Source organism: Typha angustifolia, chromosome 11 (assembly GCF_048772165.1).
Source record: "Typha angustifolia cultivar Huaian chromosome 11, ASM4877216v1, whole genome shotgun sequence".
Classification (NCBI taxonomy): domain Eukaryota; kingdom Viridiplantae; phylum Streptophyta; class Magnoliopsida; order Poales; family Typhaceae; genus Typha; species Typha angustifolia.
This window is the reverse complement of record NC_133249.1, coordinates 7,030,415-7,056,927: the sequence shown is the minus strand read 5'-3', so window position 1 is coordinate 7,056,927 and position 26,513 is coordinate 7,030,415. Positions and strand designations below refer to the sequence as shown.

The 26,513-nt window shown below is 35.5% G+C and overlaps 1 protein-coding gene and 1 long non-coding RNA gene across 2 annotated transcripts; both read left to right on the top strand.

The window, feature by feature from the left end:
* The first annotated feature begins 354 nt into the window (after positions 1-354).
* LOC140771191 (uncharacterized) lies at positions 355-7,284 on the top strand. The gene is made up of 3 exons (XR_012106120.1): positions 355-1,043; positions 5,731-5,829; positions 7,076-7,284. It is a non-coding gene; the product is annotated as an uncharacterized lncRNA (long non-coding RNA).
* A 9,454-nt stretch (positions 7,285-16,738) lies between these two features.
* Positions 16,739-17,970, top strand: LOC140770340 (uncharacterized). The gene has a single exon (XM_073111490.1). It carries the CDS (start codon positions 16,755-16,757, stop codon positions 17,793-17,795), a length of 1,041 nt encoding a protein of 346 aa, XP_072967591.1. The 5' UTR covers positions 16,739-16,754; the 3' UTR covers positions 17,796-17,970.
* Positions 17,971-26,513: the final 8,543 nt, after the last annotated feature.

Below are 26,513 nucleotides of genomic sequence, written 5' to 3'. Positions count from 1 at the left end.
ACGATTCGGACTTCACCGACATCGTCTCAAGCTTGGATTTACCTTAGGAGAGATTTATTTTCATGTTTTAGTAATTATTTTTCATTAAAATAGGTTTTCTGTAAGTCGCGTTCGAACGCGGTCGAGCGAGTTCGAATGCGATCGGGGAAAATTGAGTTTTAGGATAAGATTGAGTTTTAGGATAAGATTGAGTTTTAGGATAAGATTGAGTTTTAGGATAAGATTGTGTTTTAGGATAAGATTGAGTTGTTGGTTAGCCTATAAAAGTATGTGTAGGGCAACCAAAATTAGGATTGATTATTGAGAATTGAGTTTGCCTTGCCTCCTTCATCTTCTTCGCTCCCGTTCCCTCAATCTCCCCGGCGACGCCGCTTCTAATCTCCCTCGACAGGCCAATCACCCTAGTCCCTTAGGAGTGGCCCTCTTCTCCCCCTTCTTCCAATTTATCCATCGCTATCCCTAACCTTTCCATCATCCATAACCCTTCCACCATCACTTTTACACCGGTGCCACCCCATCAACACCGGCCCTCCACAATCCACCATTACCCAGGATTTCGTGCCTTCATCCACGGAATCCAAAACAGAGTATCCTGATGTTCGTCCACTAAACGAACGATATTTCGAGATCCCCATCTCCGATTCGCCTGAAACTAGATCCGTTGGAAAGGTCTTTTCCGGGCCTACAACATATCAAAATTTCACAGCGATCCAACGGCGGGATATTTCGGGATCTGATCTCAAAGTTCCGTGCAAGATCGTATTAATCTTGAATCAGAGCCATAGCACCAAAAGAGGGTTCGTATCAATCTGGTATCAGAGCCTATAGCCGAGGAAGGATCGTAACACCGCGTGCTGCCACCGCCCCCACTTCTGCTGCTGCAGCATCTTCTAGAACTGCATCTATTGGGGTTTCTGCTACAGCTGGCCGAGGCAGAGGAGTTAGTGGGGCAGGTTCCTTTCAGCCTGGGCGAAAGTCTAGAGGTGGCCGGATCTTCGCGATGACGGAGCACGATGCTTTGGCATCCAATGATGTGGCCACAGGTACTCTGAATTTATTTTCTCATACAGCAAGAGTTTTATTTGATCCGGGTGCCACGCATTCCTTTATTTCAAATTCTTTTGCTTGCCATGCCGATATACTCATGGAACCTTTAGAGGATATTCTATTGATTGCCACACCAGTAGGGGAGATAGTTGTTATTGATTCTGCTTATAAATCTTGCACAGTTAGTTTTGGTGATAGAGAGTTCAAAGTAGATCTTTTGCCACTAGAACTGACAGATTTTGATGTTATCTTGGGGATGGATTGGCTAGCTGCATATCATGCCAACATAGATTGCTATAGAAAGGAAATTGTAATGAATTTAGCTGATGGAGCAGAATATAGAATTAAGGGCAATAAATCCAGCAATCCTATGAAGATAATCTCTGCATTTGAAGCCTGTAGGTTACTAAAGAAAGGATGTACAGGTGTCTTAGCTAGTTTGTCAGGGGATACTGATAAACAGATTAAATTAGAAGATGTCCGAGTTGTTAGAGATTTTCCTGATGTCTTCCCAGATGATCTCCCTGGATTACCCCCGGACAGGGAAGTAAACTTTTCAATTGATCTAGCTCCTGATACTTCACCTATTTCTAAAGCTCCCTATAGAATGGCACCAATAGAATTGAAGGAACTTAAGGTGCAGTTGGAAGAACTTCTATTGAAAGGCTTCATAAGACCTAGTGTCTCACCTTGGGGAGCTCCTATTCTTTTTGTTAAGAAGAAGGATGGGACACTCAGGCTGTGTATAGACTATAGACAACTGAATCAAGTGACAATAAAGAATAAATATCCTCTACCTCGCATTGATGATTTGTTTGATCAGTTAAAGGGAGCTAGAGTATTCTCTAAAATAGACTTGAGGACTGGTTACCATCAGTTAAAAGTCCGTGAGGAGGATATTTCTAAAACTGCTTTTCGTACTAGGTATGGACATTATGAGTTTTTAGTCATGCCATTTGGATTGACAAATGCTCCAGCTGTTTTCATGGACCTGATGAATAGAGTTTTCCAACCTTATTTGGATCAGTTTGTAATAGTTTTCATTGATGATATACTAATATATTCAACTAGTGAGGAAGAACATGAGTATCACTTGAGGTTAATTCTCCAGATCTTGAGAGAAAAGAAGTTATTTGCCAAATTTTCAAAATGTGAGTTCTGGCTAGATCAGGTGGTCTTCCTAGGACATGTAGTATCACAGGAAGGGATCAGTGTGGATTAGTCCAAAATAGATGCTGTGTTGAAATGGAGTCAACCAACTAATATCACGGAAGTGCGTAGTTTTCTTGGTCTGGCTGGATATTATAGGAGGTTTGTAGAAGGATATGCAAAGATAGCTATGCCTCTTACCAGGTTGACTCGGAAGAATCAAAGGTTTGAGTGGAATGGAGAGTGTGAAAATAGTTTTCAAGAATTAAAAAGAAGATTGACTTGTGCACCAATTCTGATTATTCCTTCTAGTGGAATAGGATTTCAAGTGTATTGTGATGCCTCACATAAAGGATTAGGTTGTGTTTTAATGCAGAATGGTAATGTAGTGGCTTATGCATCTAGGCAGTCAAAATATTATGAATAGAATTATCCTACTCATGATTTGGAGTTGGCTGCTGTAGTGTTTGCTTTAAAGATTTGGCGACACTATCTATATGGAGAAAAATGTGAAATTTTTACAGATCATAAAAGTCTTAAATATTTGTTTACTCAGAAAGAACTTAATTTGCGGCAAAGGAGATGGTTGGAATTAGTGAAGGATTATGATTGTACCATAAATTATCATCCCGGTAAAGCAAATGTTGTTGCAGATGCCTTAAGTAGGAAGTCAGCTGGGAGTCTAGCATTTTTAATTACTCAACAAACTATGATACTTAAGGATCTGCAAAGGCTAGAAGTTCCAATTGTGGCCATGGGTGGTGGAGTTGGTTTACTTGCACAATTTACTGTCAAACCTACATTGATAGATAGAATTAGTGCATCTCAGAAGACTGATATTAAGGCTATGCAAATTGTGAAACAAGTACAGAATTCCAATAAACCAGATTTCTCTATAGACTCTACCGGGATACTGCGTTTTAGAGGCAGATTATATGTTCCTAATTGTGAAGGACTTAGAACTGAAATTTTAAATGAAGCTCATAGTTCTGCTTATGCTATGCACCCCGGGGGAACAAAAATGTATCATGAGTTGAAGAAGAAATTCTGGTGGGAAGGAATGAAAAGAGATATTGGAGAATTTGTGGCTAAGTGTTTGACTTGTCAGCAAGTCAAGATTGAACATCAAAGGCCTGCAGGCGTATTACAACCTTTGCAGATTCCTGAATGGAAATGGGAACATATTAATATGGATTTTGTGACAGGATTACCAAAGACACAGAAAGGGAAGAATGCAATTTGGGTGATTATTGATAGATTAACCAAATAAGCACATTTTTTACCTATTAGTACTACGGATTCAATGGAAAAGTTAGCTATCTTGTTTAGAGATGAAATTTTTGCTCACCATGGAATTCCTGTTAGTATCACTTCAGATAGAGATCCTCGTTTTGTGTCTAGATTTTGGAAGCAGTTTCATCAGTCTTTTGGAACAAAACTACAGTTTAGTACAGCTTATCATCCTCAGACAGATGGTCAATCTGAGCGTACTATTCAATCATTAGAGGATATGTTGAGAGCATGTGTAATTGATTTTGGTTTGGGCTGGGACAAATACTTACCCTTGATAGAGTTTGCTTATAATAACAGCTATCATGCAAGTATTGGTATGCCTCCCTATGAAGCATTATATGGCAGGAAATGCAGATCACCAATCGATTGGGAAGAAGTTGGAGAAAAGAAGGTTGAAAACTCAATACTAGTGCAAGCTACAGTTGAGAAGATAAAGATAATTAGAGAACATATGAAGGTGGCACAAAGTAGACAGAAAAGTTACGCTGATAATAGGAGGCGTGATTTGGAGTTTCAGGTTGGAGAAAAAGTGTTCTTAAGAGTTTCACCTTGGAAGGGTGTGTTTCGCTTTGGAAAGAAAGGAAAGTTAAGCCCTAGGTATATAGGACCTTATGAGATTCTTGGACGAGTGGGGCCTGTAGCTTATAGAGTAGCTTTACCCCCTGATTTAGCACAAATTCATAATGTATTCCACGTATCAGTACTAAGGAAATATATATCAGATCCTTCACATGTGATTCATTATGAACCAGTTCAGCTGCAGCAAAATTTATCATATGAAGAGCAGCCTGTGAAGGTCCTTGCTAGAAGAGATAAAGTACTAAGAACAAAAGTTATACCCTTAGTAAAAATCCTGTGGAGGAACCATGCAGTAGAAGAGGCTTCTTGGGAACGTGAAGATGAGATACGATCCAAATATCCAGAATTGTTTAGAGGTATGTAAATTTCGAGGTCGAAATTTTTATAAGGGGGGAAGGAAAATGTAATAACCCAAGGTTAAAAAAAAAAAAAAAGATTTCTGCACTGCATGGCACGAGCTGTCGTGCCATGCAGTGGCAACGGAGATGGGCGCCACGCGCCCCAATCGCTGGCCCGACCAACCTGGCCGAGCCAACTAGCGCGGTGGGCCCCTGCCGCCGCCGCCGCCGCAGCCGTCCTCCCCACCACCTCTCTCTCCCTTTTCTTCTTCTCTCTCTCTCTTTTTCTCTTTCGAGCTCTCTTTGACCTTTCTCTACTTCTCTCTCTCTCAAACACTCTCTCTCTCTACCCACTGCCGCCGCCACCTCCCCTAGCTCCGGTGAGCCTCCCTTCCTCTCTCTCTCTCCCTCTCTCTCTCTCTCCACCTCTCTCTCTCTGTTTCTCTTTTCCTCCTTGTCGGCTTCCTCTCGGAACCGCCGGAGGATTGAGCCATCGGCGAGAGGCCGGCCGCTGAGTGGCCACCAGCGGCCGCACCCCTCCCCCATGGCCCAACCCTCTTCTTCCTTTTTCTTTCTTCTTCTTCTTCTTCTTCTTCTTCTTCTTCTTCTTCTTCTTCTTCTTCTTCTTCTTCTTCTTCTTCTTCTTCTTCTTCTCTTTCTTCTTCCTCTCCTCCTCCTCCTTCTTCCCTTCTCTCCTCTGGCTGCACCCTGCAAGTGGTGCTGGGCTCGGCCCAGCGCCCTTGCAGCGCCAGGCGCTGGGCTCGACCCAGCGCCTTGCTGTGCATGGTGCTGGACTGAGCCCAGCACTATATAAATATATATATATATATATATATATATATATATATATATATATATATATATATATATATATATATATATATATATATATATATATATGTGTGTGTGTGTGTGTGTGTGCACAATTAGTTTAGCTTAGTAATTTAATGTATTTAAGTTGTACAAATTAAATACAATCATATCATAGTTAGTATATCATTCTAATTATATCATGTTTAGTAAAATACCTGCAATATAAATTATTATTTTAATCCTAAGTAGGTAATAGTAATTATTAGGGTTATATACGTATATTCTTACGTAATTATTTGCAGTAACTTAATTCTTATTTTCTTAATTATCAAAGAGAATAATTGACAGATAAAATATATTTTAAATACACTATTAAATAATATAATTATGGTTAATAAATAATGAACCAAATATAGAAATGAAGAGTACATACTTACAACAAGATACTATCTTTTGTCGGGTTAATTTTAATTAATAAAAAGACTGACATATTTGTTACAAATAATTTCAGATCCCGACCCCCTTGTTCAAGACCCTGTGGACTTAGCTATCGAGGCTTGATCGTTATCGTAACAGCGTGAACGAGTGGTGGTTTGGTATTTGCCGTGGGGTGAGTAGTCTTATCCCCTAGATCCCTTTCTCAAATTAGGTTATATTATATATTATGTACATGCATGTTTTGGCCTCCAGCATGATTATATGACTTTATATAAAGATGATTTCAGTCGAGCATATTTTATCATGCAGTTGATTAGACTGATCTGGGATATGAGTATATTGGTGATATATAGAGATGATTGGAGATGATTATGCTATTATGGTTTTATGTCGGGATGATTTCTATCATGAGTATGGATGTGATAGATTAGCATGAGTATGCATGTGATAGATTAGCATGAGTATGCATGTGTTAGATACATGGTTGGAGTTGCATTACATCATTTTGCTCTTGATTCCTATTCCACCTAAATTCCTGTTATGCATTGCTTGTTATTGTACTGGATATATGCATATGATCTGTCATTTAGAAGGAAAGCATGAAATGTGATTGATAGGATAGTTGATAGAAAGCGTGAGGATACCCGAGTGGGCGCGAGGGTTAGGACGCGCTTGGTGGATGATTGATCGCTCGACATGGTCGCGATCCTGTTGGCCTTACGTCCGAGGTCGTTAGTCTGTGTGCGCAGCAGACATTCGGACACATGCCGTTCGCTAGGGCATATGTGGCGAGTTATCCTCATGAGATTTCTATCAGCTAGAAGGGTGCCCGGTCTGGATGGATGTTGATACCCTAGCGGATGGCAGGGTATGGTTATATTTGAGATACTCCTTGCGGATGGCAGAGTATGCTCTGAGCCTTCGGGCATGATGTTGAGACTGGGTACTGGATGTTGACTGTGCACAGTGGTCTAGTATGATGGTATTATACCGAGATGTCGGTGATGATCGTGATGTTAAGAAATGCATATGATGTCATTATTAGCTGACATACATGATTATTGAGTGGTCAATATACATCATATATGATTGTATCTGATATCATAGCATTGTCATAGTCGGCATGCATCATGTCTCATATTTGATAGAGAGTTATGATGATCATATGACGTGGTGATCTATTTATTCATTGTCGAGGATTATGTATTTTATCAATTATGACATGACATGTTATCTATATTTCATTTATGTAGTATTGAGGACACATTCATTTACTCATTCATAACATGATACTCTTTCTGATTCATATTATCCAGTACTTGATTTACTCTCTATTTGGTTTCACTGATTCGGGGTAAGATCTATTCACTGAGCCTTTTGCTCATGACTCTCTTGTTTTCTCCCTTCCAAAAACCCAGGTGAACGAGAGGAGCAGGATACTCCCTTAGAGGTTTTGCCGGTGAGTGAGGAGTAGAGGGTGGTTAGTGTTTTCTGCTAGATGAGTTATCTTATCCAATGTACTAGTGGACATCCTCCAAAGTGTATCTGTATCCTTGTCTTATATTTTAGCAGGTGACATTGTACTTGTATAATTCTGTATAATCTACTGTTGTGGATATATAGTTGTGAAAAGCTCTTGATAATATGTTGTGGCCTGTGTAGGGCCCATGTAGAGTTACTTGTATGCTGTTGACAGTTAGACTTGAGTTATTCTTAATTTAGAGGTTGTGGATAAAATTATGATGTTGCTACAGGTTTATCTTGATTGTTGGTATCTAACCAAATGGTCAGGTGCTATGCACGTGCCGTGTGGGCTCGTGTCATGCACGTGTTTAGAGTTGGGTGTCACATAGATGGAGGTGGTGATGGGCAAGTGAAGAGAGACATTCGTCGAGAGATGGAAATGGTCGGTGCCTCAGTGGTGAAGATGGAGATGGTCATTGGTGGTGAAGATGGGTTTCACGAGCTAAGCTTACTAGAAGTTTCAAGATGGTGTAAATGACCCGAGCTTGAGCAGTGAAGATGAATTTCAATGGTGCAAATGGAGATGGATTTTAGATTTTGGTGGTGAGTGGTGACCGCTAAAGATGAGTTTTGGCTTTTGGGTTTTGATGGAGAGGGTTTGGTGATGGTCTGGCACCAATGGGGAGATAAAGGTTGGAGCAAGCTAGGGTTTTTTCTTTCACTTATAGAGATTATACTAATCGTTGGATCTAAGATCCAACGGTTCTAAATCTTATATATATATATATATATATATATAATATGAGCATAATTGTGTCGAGCCTAGTGCTGGCTCAACTCGACTCATTTAGAGCTCTAGTCAAGCTCTTAAAGTCGAGTTTGTAAGTCTCATGAGTCCATGAGCTTTTTTTACTGCCCTAGAATGGTCTATGTGGCATTTTGAATTTGCTAGAATATATACCGTGAGGTTGTTTTATAAAGTTTAAATAATGGGGAGAGAATTTTGAGGAGTCATCCCTAAATTATAGATGAATCATGTGTCTTTAATAGTTAAAGTATTCTTGTGACTTGCTTATAATAACAGAATTCTTAGTAAGAATGATTTAATAAAATAAAATTAGATTATGGATCTAAAATGTGTATAATGTGCTAGACAAGAGAGTGTGGCTCATTTCTTCCTTATATGTCCCTATACCACCAAGGAAGTGGTGAAAATGGCTAAAGATTGCTGGATGGGTACCCTTCTGACTCCAAAGACCTTGGTGGACATTTGAACTGCCGGTAAGTGCTAAAGTATGGTAAAGTATAAGAAGTGTTGTTGGAGGTTATGGTGATTGGCTTGCAATATAGTGTTTTTGGAAATTGTAATATTTTTTAACCACAAAAGAAAAAAGCCTATTGAGTTGCTTTACCAAGTTAATGCCATATTCATTTGCTAGGTAGAGATTAGAAATGTTAAAACAAAGAAGAGGGCGAAGCTAATACTGTAGGCTAGGGAAAACAAAATGTAGAATGAGAAGGGCTTATGCTGAAAGCTATCTTGTGGTGTTTTTTTTTTTTTAAAAAAAAAAAACTTTCTTAGCACTAGTTGTGTGTTTTGCTTTGTTATGTAACCTCTATTAGTTGGATATATTTTTTATGAAAGTGATGTGCAAGGATTGTAATTTTAAAATCTTCGATGTAAAATATCTCGGTTTTAATTATATAGTTGGCTTACCAATCCAAATGGTAAAGCAAAGCAGGGTTTTGTTTCGTAAACCTATATAGTTTTTACTAAAAATAAAATATTATGAGCTTATCGAGACGATCTTGAGCAAGTGAGCTCTAGCTAAGACTTGGCTCGTTTAAGTGTTTTTAGTTTACGCTTAGCTCACTTTAAACTGAGCTGAGTTAAGCTCGAGCCAAATGCTACCTACAATCATCTTATCAAACGATATTGAGAAATCTTTCAGAACCAAAACAAAATAAAAATAAAAATAAATAACAAAGATTAATAAGATATTACCGGTTTACAAGCCCACAATGGCCACTAAGCAACTATACAAGATTGTTTGTGGGCTTACGATCCTGCAAGCTTGCAACGATCCCCAAAAAACTATATAAGTCGCTTCTGTGCTTATGAGCTTGCTGGCCCGTGAGTCCACAACTTCTGTAAAAAAACCTCCAATTTGCTAAAAGATAATAGTTTGATTTAAATTTCCTCAATTTTTGAATAAAACTAATAGTTTTTTTTTTTAAATTTTAGATCAAAAATAATAATAACACATAGTGTAGTTCATAAACGAACGCTTAATTTTTTAACTAATTTAAGTTATATAAGGAAATGAGTCTAACTAGCTAGAGTTCAAATATTACAAATGGAGCCTAACATTTGATGTGAAACTAATATCACTATTATCTTTAATGTGACATTAAAAATTGAGTGTTTAGTCATGAATTAGGCTATGAGTATCATTATTATTTTAGTGTGACATAAAAACTAAAAAAATATTAGTTTTAAAGAAAAATTAAGTATATATTATGTAAGTGGAGACTAAAATACCCTTTGATTTTGAAGTATGTTAAGGTCAAAATTTTATTATAAACTTTTTGTTAGAGAATGATGATTTTTACTATTTTTTAGAAATACTCATGCTGTTTTTAGTTACATGATATTTTTTTTCCTTGGAAAGACGTCTGCATGGTTGCATACCGACGGATTTGTGGGTTTGTAAGTCACATGGTTACTAGCTCACAAGTAAAGGTAATATGTTTATGATTTAATTATAGTAACACCTCTTGAACTATACATTGTCACGACCCAAAATAGGAATCATGACCGGCCATGCATCTCAATATGCTTGAGATGCACGAAGCCTTATTAATACTCTCTAATATATAAATAAAATGAGAACATGCTTTATTTAAAATTTTATTACTAATTACAATCAAAATAAAAACAATGTTAATGTTTTTGAGTTTCTAAACTAAATAAATAAAACATCTAATCTAAAGCATAAAATCAAAAGAGTGGAAAGGTAAATAGGTGAATCCTAAGTGGAGGTGGAGTCCGGGTACATCTCGCTCAGTCGCCCCGCTGACTATTACCTAAAATAAATAAACAAATACAAAAACAATAGAACCCATGAGCCAACAACTATATCTCAGTGAGTGGAATCCCGAAAACCAATTAAATTTTAATTCATATTAATGCTGAATAAATTAAACTAAAAGCAACAATATTCATCACAATATGCAATAGGTATGCTCTCTAAATAATAACAATGATAACAATAGAGAGATGTCACAACTTGTAACCTTGCGCGTTTTCAACATATTAACATCTTTTTGATATTTATACTGTCATATGTCTCAATGGGTCTAAACCCTGTGGATCCACATCAATTAGAAGTCACCTCGAGATGACGCTCAAGACTTTTCTTCATAGTTGATCCGGTTATAGTCATCAAAGGGTATCACCCTGTGATTAACACACTCTGTCTTTTCCTCTAACCGTTGAGAGAAGTTAGAGTCACCTAGGAAATTTTCTCATTCATCCTAGGACTATTCTCTAACCCCACCAAAGTCACCACAGTGATCTAATTTAGGACTTTCCTCTGGACTTCCAGATAGACTAGAGTCACCACGAAAAATCGCAAACGATTTATACCGGGACTGTTCTCTCAGTCGTATCAATACTAGTCTCATTTTTCTTTTCACAAATTTTAATATTTGCACGAAGTATGGTGATGCACTGAATATAATAATTAAATGCACACAGAAAATATAACAATTAAATTTCTTACGTACAGATGAAATAAATAGATTTGCACATAGAAATTGCAACAATTTAATTTTTACACATAAGGGTGAAATAAATAAATTACACACAGAAAATTTACATGGTCTGACAAAGATACGAAATATAATAAAATAAACATGTGAGTGAATCCACTCACCTAAGTCTAGGCAAGACAACCGAAATCTCAAATCTCTAGCTCACGTACTAAAATCACTACCTTAAATAATAAATAACAATAACATTTTTAATTAAAATAATTATTAAAAAAAATCTTTCTACAATTTAACCAAAGAATAATTAATTTGGGCTAAAATAAGCCCAAATCAGTTGGGCTGGGCTGCAGTTGGCCCGCAGCCCACCCAACAAATTCTTAAATGGATTGGGCCAAGGCCCAATCCAATTAGATAATGGAACCGGGTTGGGTTCCTTGGATTCGGATCCAACCCGACCCGAATCCAATTACTAAAAGGGAGAAGATCAGACCCCGAGTCTGTCTTCTCCAAGCCGAAGAAAGAGAGAGAAAAAGAGAGGAAAAGAGAGAGAAAAAGAGAAAGAAGAAGAAGAAGAAGAAGACGCCGGCGGCCGCCGCGGCGAAGGTTCGCCGGCGCACCCTCAGCTCCCTAACACCCATACGGTGCCACCGTCCTCGCGAGGTGGAGGAGAACCCGCGAACGGTGGTCGATCCTATGCCCGACGGCGACCGGAGCCATGAGGGCTCCAACGATGACTGCCTACGGCACGAGGCCAACGACAAGGTGCTTCCAGAGGTACCAGCTGTGACTCGAAGCCGCCGTCTGGCCAGATTTGCCGATGAAGCCGAAGAACCCCCAAATTAGGTATTTTCACTAAACCCTATTATTCTTAAATTAACTTTGAGGGGTGAGAGAAGGCTTACGGAGGAGTCATGTGGTGGTCTCCGCTGGCTCCGACAGGCCGATTCCACGGCGTGACTCCGTCGGTGAAGGAGGAAGAAAACGAAAGAGGGGAGGAAGAAGAGAGAGAGAAGAGGGTTAAGATGGTTAAGCAGAGATTAGGGTTTTAATTTATAGATTAGAAGAGAAATCTAGACCTAATCCGATCCGGATTAGGCGTGATTTCTCTCTCTCTGCGCCTCGATGCGTGCTGGAGAGGGAGAGGGGAGGGGCTGCACGTGTAGAGCACGTGCACCCTTCTCTTTCAACCCCTTTTTTTTTCTAGTTCTGACATCTTGAACTATAAGGTAATATCGAAGTTACCCACTGACATTTAAAACACTACAACCAGACCCCTGGAACTACTAGGGGTGTAACAAAGTGGACAGTACTAATAGGAAATGGTTGAATTACTCTTTTATTCCTATCCACATGGTATTAATCTCTATTTCTATTGACTGTTATTAGAATAAATGTGGATTATCTATTTTACCCTCTGATGGGATGTGATTTGATTAGAAAAGAAATAGCAACAACTTTACCTTTCCGGCTTTCTCTTCTCTATTTCGAAAGTTAATCTCTTTCCATCCTCATCTAAGCATCCATTCTCATCTAAGCATTCTGCCTCACATTTAAATGTGGTACTGTTATATATAGTTAACCCAACAAAACCCATGGAGACAGTATATGAACCATATAAGCCAGTAGAAGAATTTAGAATAACCTACTAAGCCAGAAACACATATACTTTTTGAGCCAGAAACATATGCATCTAAAGATGGAATTAATGTATATTTTGATAGTTTGTGGGATGATGAAAGTTCTAGTGATAAGGAGTATGATAGTTATGATAATTATGACGAACAACCAGGTAATAATGAAGAGTAACCAGATTTAGAGGAATCACTAAGTGAATGTAAATTTTTAGATGTTAGTAATTTGCCCCTACTTTTACCTAAAAAAAAGGGCCCAGAACTTGTACAGTTTTTGTGACTTTGTCAGTAGTTAATAGACAAAAATTTTGAGAGGGGCTCAAGCGATGATGATCAACCTGATTATAAAAAATATATAGGTGAGAAGGACTTCGAGAGCCTTAGATTATCTATTGGTATGAGTTTTCCTAATATGCAAGCATTTATGCTACTTAAAAAAATTTATATCAAGAAAGGTTATGAATACAAATTTATTAAAAATGAGTCATCTAGAGTGATTGTTATATGTAAGAGAGGATGTGGATTTAGGTGTCATGCATCACTATTAGTAGCTAGCTCCACTTATCAAATTAAATGTCTCAAAGGGCCTCATTCATGTGGAAGAGTTTATAAAAATGCGACAACAATAAGTCTATGACTTTCTAAAAAATATGTATAACAACTTGACAATCCAGATTGAAAAGTTAAATTTATGAATAAGACAGTTAGGAGAGACTAGATATCAAATATATCAAGAATACAAGTTTATAGAGCAAAGAAAAAAACTTTGTAAAATATAAAAGAAGTCAAGTGGAGTAGTATGGTAAGCTGTGAGATTATTGTGAAGTGATAAAAAAATAGAATCCTAAAGGTAGAGCCATGATATAAGTTGATAAGCCTACTATGGATGCATAGCTAGTGTTTAGATGGCTTTTCATTATGTGGGCAACTATTGCATGCTGTAGGGATAAATAAGAACAATCAGATACATCTATTAGCTATATAAGTAGCTGAAGCAGAATGCAAAGATAGTTAGACATGATTTCTAGAGAATCTATTTACTATATAATTTGAAGGCCTAAGGATAAAATGTGGGTTTTTATCTTAGATAAACAAAAGATATACTTTATACAATTAATTATTTATTTCTATCTGATAAGAGTTAAGAATTTAATGTTTTTTTTCTATCTATTATTGTAGAATCTTGTACAAACTTTTGAAGAGCTAATGCGTAGAGTAGAGCATAGATATTGTGCTAAACTCCTATATATAAACTTTGCAAAATATTTAGAGAAAAAGAATTTAAAGATATGATGTGGATAATTACATTGGGTTACACAATATATGAATTTTAAAAAAAATAGATGAGTTGAAGTCTCACACAAGAAGCTTATAATTAGTTGATAAAAGATAACCATACTTATTGGGCCAGATCCAAACACAACCCTAGAATTAAGTGTGACAAAATTGTGAACATGAGTGAGACGTTCAATATATCCTTAAAAGATGTCAGACATAAACGAATCATCATAATAGTGAAAGATATTAGAAGGCAGTTGATGACTAGATATCAGGAGAAGATACAATTGAGAGTTAACTACAAATAAAAGATTTGTCTTAAGTTTCTGAAAAAATTAGAACAAAAAAGATGAAAGCAAGAAAATGTAAACCATTATATGTAGACTACAATATCTTTAAATTTACCAGTAGTTTTAATACTAAAATTGTTAATTTATTAGAGATAAAATATACATGCAAGTTGTGGAACATAATTGGTATTCCATGTACATAGGACACTGTAGCAATATTTGTAGATAAAAGATAGCCAAAGAATTTTGTTAGTGAGTACTATTATTAGGATGCATTTATTAAGATATATAATCAAATTATTTATTCGATCCTTATTCAAATAGTTTGTATATATACTAACTTAGATCATGTACAACCTCCACATTATAAAGACAGTTTGGCAAACCCAAGAAAAATAGAAGAGCTGAAGATGAGCAAAGAAAACCCTACTTAGCTAGGAGACAAATTGCCTGACTCAAATGCAATACGTGCGAATAGATTGATCACAATTCTAGAACATGTAGATTATTTGGCTGATCAGCACCTAGTTCTTCTACATTACATGTGATAATGATTTATTTAATTAATTATCTTACTATCCTTTGCAACTTTAACTAAGTTGTACAATAGTTTATCTTAGGGTGAAGAATTTTCTAAAAGAAAATAAATGGCTAAATATACAAGGTGGAGAAGAAAGAGAATTGTAAGAAAATCAAAGAGCACTAAGAAGCCTTCTCAAACATCTCGATGTACCTAGAGGAGCCAAGGTGGAAGACAAAATGTTTTGGAAACTCGAGAGTCAACTGCAAAGAAATAACATTTCTAAATGTTTGAATGTGTTGGATGTTTAATATTGAGTGTGTTAGATTTTATGACAAGGTCTTATATATTATTTAGATGTATTTTGGATATGTTTAAAACAATGATTTATATTGATACTGACTGGATGTTCTAGATGTGTTTAAGATAATGTCTTGGATGAATAAGATGTTAATATGATGGCAATCTGGGTTGGACATGATGTTCTGAATGTGTTTTTAATATTTTTGGATAATGTTTGTATGTTTATGTTGATACTGATTGGATGTTGTTTGCATGTTGTTTATGAATTTCATTGCTTTGAAGAGTATCAACCCAACAGAAAAAACCACATGAACTATTATTTTGCAAATTAAAATGAATAAAATTAGAGAAAAAATGACAGTAGCTAAAATAAGTATAAAAAAAATGGCAGTAGCTGAAAATAAGTAAAAATAATGATAGCTAAAAATAAGTTAAAAAGTAGCAGCTGTAAATACGTTAAAAAATAGCAGCAGCTTTAATTAAGCTTGGTAATAATTGACATTAAGCTATACTAACTTTGGAATTAATACATCCAAAAAGCCTCCATCCAAGATTACTTTTTGTAAATAAAGTCCTAAGAGCATCTTTGATTCCACAATAGCATCTAACATCTGAGTTTAATAGCTATTGATACTATTATCACTATAAGATATTGTAGAAAAATGATTTGTTTGGCTACAGAAGAAGAAAAAAGAATGTGATATCTGATTTGAGTTGAGTTGAGAAAGAAGAGCTTATATTTTGATTGGGTTGATGAAGAAAAACGTTATTAGTTTAAGAAAGGGGCAGAGGAAGACGAATGGTTGGAGAAGAAAGAAGAAGGATTGGAGGAGGAGGATGAAGAAGGAGGACGAAGAAGATTGACATATTTCGAATGGGGTGAAAGAGGAATAAAAGAAATAAAGAAGAATAAAAAAATTTGGGTAGCAGAAGATTATTTTTATCCTAATGTAAAATATTTAAAAATTCTAAGGGCATATTTGTCACAAATCCCATAAGTAAATCACACGTAACTATTTTGCAACTCTGTAATTAGTTTAAGAAGTTTGGTTATGGCAATTTAAATATCAAAGTACAATTTCGATATTACGTATAGTTCAGGGAATGTTATCGTAACTAAATATATTTTTATTTTAATAAAGAAGTTTGCTTGAGAGGATATAGTAACTTCTTAATATAGTTAACTCAACTTAAATGTTTGATTAACTTCTTAATATAGTTAACTGAACTTAAATGTTTGATTAAGTTTAGCTAATAGATATGTTTTGTACATATATTCATTAAATTATAGGACTTAATTTATAAATCATAAAAATATAGGGTATAAATCAGAATTTTATTAAAAGTCAGGGTGCCATATGCAAAATTTTCCAAATTTATATTTATAGGTAATTTAGCAAAAATTCAACCTTAGACTCAGTTTTTTATCCTTATCTCTAACCTTTTGAATATAATGAGGGATAAATTATTACCATTTGATTATTAAATATGGTTAGTATTAGCTGAACGGGTTTAAGAAAAATCTATGTCCCACAATCGATCGCTATCTTGCTGTCTAGTCAATAACTTTTTTATTTGGAGTCGTAGTCTAGTCAAAACCTTGTTTTGCAGCCAATCTTATACTGCCAAGCAGATAGATGTAAGATGTACCGCAATCCAGATTGCAGGTGATCCTGCATCCGTCTCAACTAACTCAACTTCACTGAGGAAGAATTCCACGTGTCCCCCCCCCCCCCCCACGTGCCCACTGTCCGCCATCTCTCTCCACGTCAATAGCAACTATTTAAACTCACCAATCCCCCGAAACCTTCGTCTTCTTCTCTCTTTTCGGTCTCTAATGGCGGAGATGGCGGACTTCCTTCTCCACTCCCTCGACGAAGTCTTCGCTGCGGAATACAACAACAACAACGATCGAGTCGTCGGCGAACGAGTCCCCGACGAAACCCTAGACGACGTGAATCCTGACTACCTCGCCCTCAATCTAGGGTTAGGGTTAGGGTTTCCCTTCGAACCCCACGATTTCTTCCCCGGCCGCGCCCATGCGCCGCCCCGTACTGTCCCCGTGGATCCAACCCCCGACCACGAGAGATCGGGCCTTCGGATCGCCGGATTCTTCTCGGATTCGGACTCCGATTCGGAGATCGATCCGATCTCTGCCGCCGCTAGCTCGAGCTCCGGTGACCGGGGCGATCTGGACTCTCCCCTCTGCTGGGATTGCTTCTGCCTAGACGGTGAACACCGCAGGAGGTTGGACTCCGATGACGACGACTTGGACTGGGAGGACGTCGACGGCGGACTCGATGGGAGGGAGGCCCTTATCGCTTTGGTCGGCGGCGGCAGTGATGAGATCGATTCGGCATCGGCCTCGGGATTGGGATCCCTTGACGAGGAAATGCTTCGAGTAGACGGATGGGAATTCGGTGGATTGGAAAGAGATGAATTTGACTTCCTTGATGCGTCGGACCACGAATTCCTGACCCGGCAGTTTGCGTACTTCGATAGCCCGACCAGAGCGCATCCTCCAACGGCGAAATCGGTGGTGGAGAGTCTCCCTTCGGTTGCCCTGACGGTGGAGGACCTATGCCGGAGCAACACCCTTTGTGCTATTTGTAAGGATGAGATATCGTTGGAGGAGCCGGCAAAGCAGCTGCCGTGCTCACACCATTACCATGGGCCGTGCATCTTGCCGTGGCTCAGGATTCGGAATACGTGCCCTGTTTGCCGCTACGAGCTGCCGACAGATGATCGTGAGTATGAGGATTGGAAGGTGAGAAGGGTGGGGCCCGCCAGACTTACACAGGAGTCGGCCGACAGGTTTGATTTCGAATTCTTTCCTGATCTAGTCGAGGTGCAAAGGAATATCACAATTATTGAGTGATGGTGGTGATTCATATCGAGGTCATGAAAGAAAGAAAGTAAAAAAAAAAAAAAAGAGTTCATGCATGTTTTATTGTTTGTTTACGACCGAAGAAATCCAGTCATGCTTGTGAATGAGTCAAAGGTTCTCCAATTGTTACATTGGATGATAAAGATATTTGAATTGCTATTCTATACGCTTTTTTTTTTCTTTTTTTATTTTTCTTTCTACCCTGTAAGGTTTGCAAAATTCGGTTCGTCCTGTTGTGAAATCTTTCAAGCATACTATGCATTCAGGGAAAAATGGGTTTAACTTGTATCTTTTTGTTTAACAAGTTATACTATTTGATAAATGCCCGTCAAAGCACCTATATTTCGAGGATAACTATGTTCTTCTCTTTTACTATCTGAAAGTGGCTTGATGTAACCTTTTATCTTGTTGGTGGAGAAAAAATTGGATTGTTCAAGTTGCATTTAGAACAACTTTTCATAATCAGGTTTGCCTAGTGCTTTTCATATCTAGGGCGTTCATGCTCTTGTGTCCTTCATGTCCTGGGTCAGCGTAGTTAATATGTTTTAGAATATTATTTTTATTGGACTGGAAGTTTCCTATTGTCGGTACTATGCGTAAGAAATCTGCGTGATTTTTTCCTTTATGATTCAATTTATGAGAGTTCCATCTGCAGTTGAATCTCTTAGTGTGGCCGTCCTCCTAGCATCCTTTAATTTTCTGCCATATATTCTTTCACTTTGTGAATCAGAGAGTTTCTAGGTATTGCAAAACATGGACATCGAATTATCTTCATGGTAAAGAGAGTGAAGCTTGCGATAGTCTAGCTATACTAAATGTAGTTTAACTCTTTCTTAATTCTTTATCTCAGCTTTATGCATAGGAAGGAGGAAAACAAATGAATGCAGATCGGTGTTTTGGGGGTAATTAATTTCCTTTCCAATCATATCTGATGCTAGACGCAATTTTCCTTCTGTCACTTTGTAATGGACTGATGAGGGAACATTTGTATGGAATTTTAACTTTTAACTTTAAATATGATGTATAGGGAGCCATATTGACGTAATACTGCAGTATTGGTAAAGCTGTAAGGCTTTACCAATACTGCCTATTCAAGTGATCAAGTCGAGAACTAGTGTGGAATGTATATGGTGAAGGAAATGAAACAAGGAAAAGCTGAAGTAGTCTTGGATATCTTGATTAACAATTAGGGTTTGAGAAGAAGTTTAAGATTTTAGGGGAAGTTATATTTCCTACCCAACATTTTTACGAATATTTGTTCACTTCCAACCTTTTTGTATTTACCCTAAGTGAAGTTCCTTCCATCAACAGTTAAGTCATTAGTACCAGAGCCTAATCTTAAGATTTTTCAATACAATCTTGGAAACTATTTTCAGTAATGAAGTGTTTTGAAAGAAGCATTTAATTGATGGAACATGGGGCATCTTTTCCCTTCTTTAAGAACTTCTCTTTAGTTAGGACTTCTGAAAGAAGCATGTAGGGTAAAGAAAGCAGGAAGGCATGTTTAATACAATGAAAGATAGTAAGAAGAGAGCAGTTTAATTTTTATTTATTCATTGTAAAACTATGTGTTGCTGTAAAGACTGCTATTTTGGGATACAACTTTTACACTCGCATCACGATCTATTCTTTGGTAGACAAAGTAGACATAAGGTGCATTCTGAGATTTAAAATGTTATGGGTTGTGCAACCCCACTATGGTTGAAGTACTGGTTTAGGAGATCATTTTTGTAGCTTTTGCACATTGACTTCTTTTAATGTTCCGTAGGAGATAATTCTCTGCGGGATTCTTGCACATTGATAATGTTTACTCTGTTTTTTAGATTGATTAGTATTATGTTTTTCTGAATGTTCATATGCATATCTTAAGTGTTTTGTGGAGCACAATCTGCAGGAATCTCATCTGTTGACAATTAGCTTAACTTTGAGAAATCTAAATTAGATTTGAAGTAGAAGGTTGTTGTCTCTGTTTGCTGCCTAAATTCAAGCAAATCAAATTAGATGTCAGTTACTTTAATTGGATCTTTAGTTTTTCATTCATGTTTGTTTTGTTGTTCAAGGTAAATCTGCTTGAATTTTATTGCCTACCTAGATCTATATATATATATATATATATATATATATATGCATGAAAGCACCCTCCTTTTAGCTTTACACACTATCTTCCATTAACCCAAAAATCCTCACAAGGCATTTTGGGGATTAAATAATTTGACTTTTGAATCTGTGGAATATTCCCTCATCTAATTCAACTCCCTTTTTTTTTTTGTTTTGTTTTTTTGTCTAATGGTCCACTCTGTTGGTTGTCATATGGTTAGATTTTCAACGATTACTTTATATGAACTAATTTATCCTGAATTAGATAGGTGCAAAACCAAATTAACGAAGTACATGGTTTTAACACAGACAACTGTTTTTGGGATTAATCTTTTTTTAATATTTTCCGTGTTTCTTCTTTTTCATTTTTTTGGCTAAGTGTTATTAGCTAATCCATTATATGTGCCTTCTTATGGGGCAACTAAAATGCTCTCCCTAATGGATGAGTTTGATGTACAAGTAGTGAAAAGATTAATACATTATATTTTATATAAAACGCTAATAAATTTAATATTTGTCTTATGTTTAAAATAGGCTTAGTTAGATAATAAGTTTGGAAGTAAGATTATTTGGGAAGATTAATGGGTTGAAACTTGAAACCTTCTGATTCTGTGTGCTATTTCGTCCGGTCTATTGCTACGATTAGGTCAGAAAAGAAAAAGGAAGAAGTAATATTAGACTCTCCTTTATTGGCTTAACGTCGCATCAGCAGTGTAGAAGAAATCACAATCTAGATGTGATGTTCAACCTGTAAGACTGGTGGAGGGAATATTAGTGAAGTTATATAATCCGTACTCTTTATCTTATCCAGACACAAATTTAAACTTAGCCAATCTATTTGTACAATTTGGACACTGGTGGTATGGGTACAATTTAAACTTAGCCAATCAAAGGTGTAGAAGAAATCACAATCTAGATGTGATGTTCAACCTGTAAGACTGGTGGAGGGAATATTTAGTGAAGTTATATAATCCGTATTCTTTATCTTATCCAAACACAAATTTAAACTTAGCCAATCCATTTGTACAATTTGGACATTGGTGGGAGGGGTAGGACATTGGGTCCGTATATCTCTTTATCTTATCCAAAATGCACTCTTTTCTCTAAAAAAGTACTAAAAAAATAGTTGCATGGTTAACCTCTTATTTGACACTTGATTAGATTTATTATACCTCGATGTTTTCTGAACTGAATTGATTAGTAGACTTGAGAATTGCTCGGTCTGATTTGGTTTGAACTCAACTACAAGACCGCAACCAATCTATAGTTATTACTCTTTTATGTACTTGTACTTCAACTCATACTCAGACCTATCGACCGAGTGAACAATAGGATTAGTGTTACGCTTAGGCTTGAGCTGCTCTACTAACATTAAATTTTCGTATCCAACGAATATTAACATGCCCAAGCATGAGTGTTTTAAAATAGTATTGTAGATATTATAGAAATAAAATTTTATATATGTATATATATTATGTTAATTATGTTGAGTAGGGTTGAGCCTGTGAAGAGAAAAAGAGACATCCTTATCTTCAACTTATTTAGATTAAGCTTCTCATAATACCTCCAAATGAACATCTAAGATTCACATTCAATGTATAATAATTGGAAGAAAATAATAATAGAGGAGCATGACACCATCACAATATAATATTTGTGTAGTTCACCCAAATTCGAGCTATATTTATCGCCTATTGGCAAGCATATTGATTATCAATTAGAGCAAATTTACAAATATTGTATTTGCCTTGGAGATTATAAAAATGAGAAGAAACTCCTCACCACAAGAAACAATAACATTAATTACTTCTTGATAAGCAAGAAGATCATGCTCATGACCCTAAGCATATCAATAGTTTTTCTCTAACTCAAGAAACCTAAACATAGATTTTTTGCCCTCTTTCTTTCTGTCATTCTAAAACCCAAGCCTTAGAAGAGAAAACTCTCTTTTTTGACATGATGAAAGGAATAGGTTAGAAAATCCTATTACAAGTTTTAAAGAATGTACAAAGAGCGCTTAAAATAAAATAGGCAATTATCCCCTTACATGAGTTTTAAATCACCCACAACAGTCTCCATCTTGATTAAAAAAACATGCTTGCATTTCCATCAATTTTTCTTAAAGCCTAGAGAAGTGAGGCTTTGCTTTAACTTCTTTATTTACACCGGCTTCATAAGCATATTACCTAATTTTTTTTTAGTCTTCACTTTCACCAACTAGATTTTTTTCATTTTTAAAACTTGATGAATGTAATGATATTTCACCAATAGGTGTCTTATCCTCTTGTAATGAATGAGATTCCTAGTTAAATAAATTGCACCCATATTGTCACACTATTTTCATAGGCTTGCTTAAAACACTGATCTCATATATTAAGCATTGAAGCCATATTACTTCCTTTGATGCTTTTGTAGTCGTTATATACTTTGCCTCCCTAGTAAACAACGGGCTTTGCAATCTTGACATCCAACTCCCTGATCATTTTCCAAATTGAAATATAAATGTGGTAGTTGATTTTCCTTTATCAAGATCACCCGTAAAGTTAGCATTAATAAAACTATATATAAAAGATGAAAACTTGCTATATGTAATATCACTGTCACTAGTGCCTCGCAGTACCAAAACACCCATTTTGTAGCCTCTTAATATGCCTTTTTCAGAATTTTTCATAAATCTACTCAACATACCTACCGCATATCCAATATACGGTTTTGTGTATAACATTGCGAATATTAAGCTTCTAATTATACTAGTATAAGGTATTTTAGCCATACCTTGCTCATCTTCTCTAGTCTTTGAATATTGTTTTGATAATAATTTGAAATGATGTGCCAAACTTTTCTAATACTCTCTTAATATATGCCATTTGAAAAAGTGACAACACAGCCATTTCTTGGTCTTTTGAAATTTCAATACTAAAAATTTGCATTACCGACTTAAGGTCTTTCATCTCAAACCTCTTATTCAAGTTTGTCTCGAGCTCATCAATTTTAGTTTTTTTTATTAAATGTCAGAAGCATATTATCAAACCTAAATTAAGTAAGAATCATTAAGCAATGATCATACATGCTTATTTTGAAACCAAGATTTACCATAAATATATTAAATATTTTGTACCATTGTCTTGAAGCTTATTTGAGTCCATATAATAATCTCTTCAACTTACAAACTAGTCATTCCTTGCCTTTCTCAATGAAACTTCCTCTTGGAGCTCCCCAATATAGAAATATTATTTTTGCATCTATTTGTTTCAATTTTAAGTCATGCATAGAAACCAACATAAGAACTAAACAAATAAAAACTAACTTGACCATTTGTGCAAAAATCTCATCAAAATTAATATCTTATTTTTGAAAGCTACCAATCTTACTCTAAATCTTTCAAGTTTTTTAGGTGGCCCTTTCTTTGTCTTAGTAACCACTTACGACTAATTACTTTTTCACGTTTCAGTAACTTAATCAAGTCCAAAGCCTTCTTACTATAAAGTGCTATCATTTCTTCCTCTATATTTCTTTTTTTTTAATAACTATAATCATCCCTTTGTGGCTTTACATATAATGTTGAATTTTCATTTCCAACAACTAAAGCATGCAAAATAATAGGATCTATATAGTCTTGATGCCACCTGGGAGTAATAATACTTTTTTTTTTTGCTTGATCATTTTTATTTTCCTCATCATGCCTATTAATCTATAGGAATATGATCAAAATGCAATTCAGTTGAAGGAGATAATTCTTGGTAAACTTCAAAATCTTGAGAATTATTATATTCTTCTTAATCATTATACCTGTTTCCAATCTCTTATGTTAGCATAGAGGATTCATCAAAATGTACATTTCGGCTTGTGATTATTTTCTTTGTACTTAAATTACAAGATATAACATTTTACGCCTTTATATAAGCCAAAAAAATATACCTCGTCAATCTTAGATTTAATTTGTTCCTTTGATGATTTAGACCAAGTGCATATGCATTACAACCCCAAATTTTTAAGTCTGAATAATCACTTAACTTCTAGGTCGAACTTTTTTTTGGAGTCTTTATCACTAATGCAACCAAGGGAGAATGATATGAGATAAAAGGTCATTGATACAGGTTTCACGTATAGCTCTTGCTCTAAGTTGGCATTGCTTAGTATACATTGAACACACTCAATAAGAGTGTGATTCATCCTCTCCGTCATGCTATTTTACTAAAGAATGTAAGTATTGGTATAATGTCTTATAATTTTCTTATTTTTGTAAAATTTCTCAAGCTTCGTAGATATAAAATCTTCACCGTTACCTACCCAAAGAACTTTGATGAGCCAAACCGTAGAGTTTTCTACTTTCACCTGATATTCTTAAAAGCACAGAACATATCACCCTTTAATTTGAAAGTCTTGATCCACATATCTTTTGAGAAATCATCAATGAATGTCACAATATATGTAGTGTGCCACCATAAGATGTCATCGACAAATGCTTCCACACATTCAAGTGAATTATAATAAAATATACCCTTGCTCATATGTTTTCTAGTCTTGAACACCCTCTTATGATATTTTTTTTTTAATTGCAATGTTCACAACTTCGAATTCTCCAAATTGAGCATAGAAATTAAATTTCATTTTTGTCATAACTTCCATACCCTTCTCACTCGTGTGCCCCAATCTTTGATACCATAATTGGAAAGTAAGTTCTTTATTTTGCATTACAACATTTGTTTCTTTATTAGTGATAATAATTTTTAATAATCTAAATAAATTTCCAACTTGACTCTTTTTATTACAACTATAACCCCTTTAGAAATATCGATGAATCTATTTTTCTGATAAATTTGTAACCATTCACACATCAAGAGATGAGAGATATATCAACATTTTCTTCAATTTTGATACATGCTGAACATTTTCAATCCTTCGAGCGATCAAATGTTCTTTGGCTTATAGAATCAATACCAATGACCTTGCTTATAATTGTTCCTTGTAGAAATATTTCCATCACAACATAGGTGGTGAATTATGATTGATGTGAGCACATCTAATATGTAGCTCCACTATCTAAGTGCTTAATTTTTATAAAACTTGATGTTTACTCTTTTATTTGATTAGCTTCATTATTGGCTTCATTATTTGACTTCTTGATGTGATCCTGTTTTTCTCTTTAAACAATCTCTTTTTCATGTGATCCTATTTTCCTCAAAACTAACATACACCTAATTTATCAGGCCTTAGACTTGGACCGAGCATTAGAGATGACTTTTGATTGACTTCTTAATGAATTGCTATTACCAATTATTTTCCTATTATTATTAGTGTTTCATCTTTAGTTCAAAACGAACTACCTAAATATACTTTCTTTCAAAGTTTATCTAGGAGAATAATATTATAAAATGAGTCATAATCAATTGAATATTTCTTGCGACAACTCAACATAGTGACAAAATTGTCATACGAATCCGACAACATACAAAATAAAATAATCGCTCTGTCTTGATTATTAATCTTCATCTAATGCTCTCTAACTGTTTGATTTTGCTAAATCTATTCAACTGCTCTAAGATTTTTGTACTCTCATTCATTCATAGGAATACAATCTTCTTTTAAAAAATATCTAATTTATTAGTGACTTTATTTAGTACAAACTCTCCAACTTACCCTAAATCTTTAACACTTTCTTATCAATTATGTTGAATAAAATCTCATTTGCCAAGTACAAATAAATTGTAAAACAAGATTTCAAGTCAAGCTCTTCACTATGTATCTTTATCTTTCATAACTCAAACTCTCTTATTATCAAATTTCTCTATCTGAGACCTATGAGAGTCATATTTGATAATTAAATATGCAAATCTTTGAGCTTTTTATACCACTTTTTTTTAAAAAAGAGACATCTTTATCTTTAACCCATTTAGATCAGGCTTGACACAATATTATGAACAAACCAATTCCAAATGAAAATAGAGAATCACGACACTACCACAACACAAAATTTTAATGGTTCATCCAAATCTAGGTTACATTCATGGTTTATTGATAAGCGTATTTACTATCAATTAAAAAAAATTGGAAAGAGAATATTTAGGGTTACCTCATTGGAGATTACAAGAATGATAAGAAACCTATCACCACAAGAGAAAATGACATCATTTTCTTCTTAATAGCCAAGTAAGAAGATAATGCTCAAAATCTTCAGCATATCAATAGTCTATCTCTCTAAACCAAGAAATCCAAACCCTAGCTCTTTTGTGCTCTTCTTTCTCTTCTACTAAAATACAATCTCTAGAAGAGAAAACCCTCTCTTTGACATGATGAAGGGAATGTGCGGCAATTATAATGACAAAAAGAGAAAACCCTCTCTACGAATATTCCATCAAAGACTAACCATAATGACAAAAAGAGTAAAATGATTTTATGGCAATTATAATATTTTTAAAAAAAGTAGCGGCAATTATAATATTTTAGACAAAGTAGTATGAATTATAATATTTTAAAAGTTTTCAAAGGCAATTAGGTAAAAACTCAAAAAAGTGCAAATTGAAAAATCTAATTTATGGAATCATTCTTTTCATCCCATCAAATTTTTACCTCTTCCTACGATTTCAAGCACATCATCTTTCAAAATAAAAA

Excerpts from the sequence above, each read along its gene's own strand:
- LOC140770340 (XM_073111490.1), top strand. The coding sequence starts at position 16,755 with ATGGCGGAGATGGCGGACTTCCTTCTCCACTCCCTCGACGAAGTCTTC.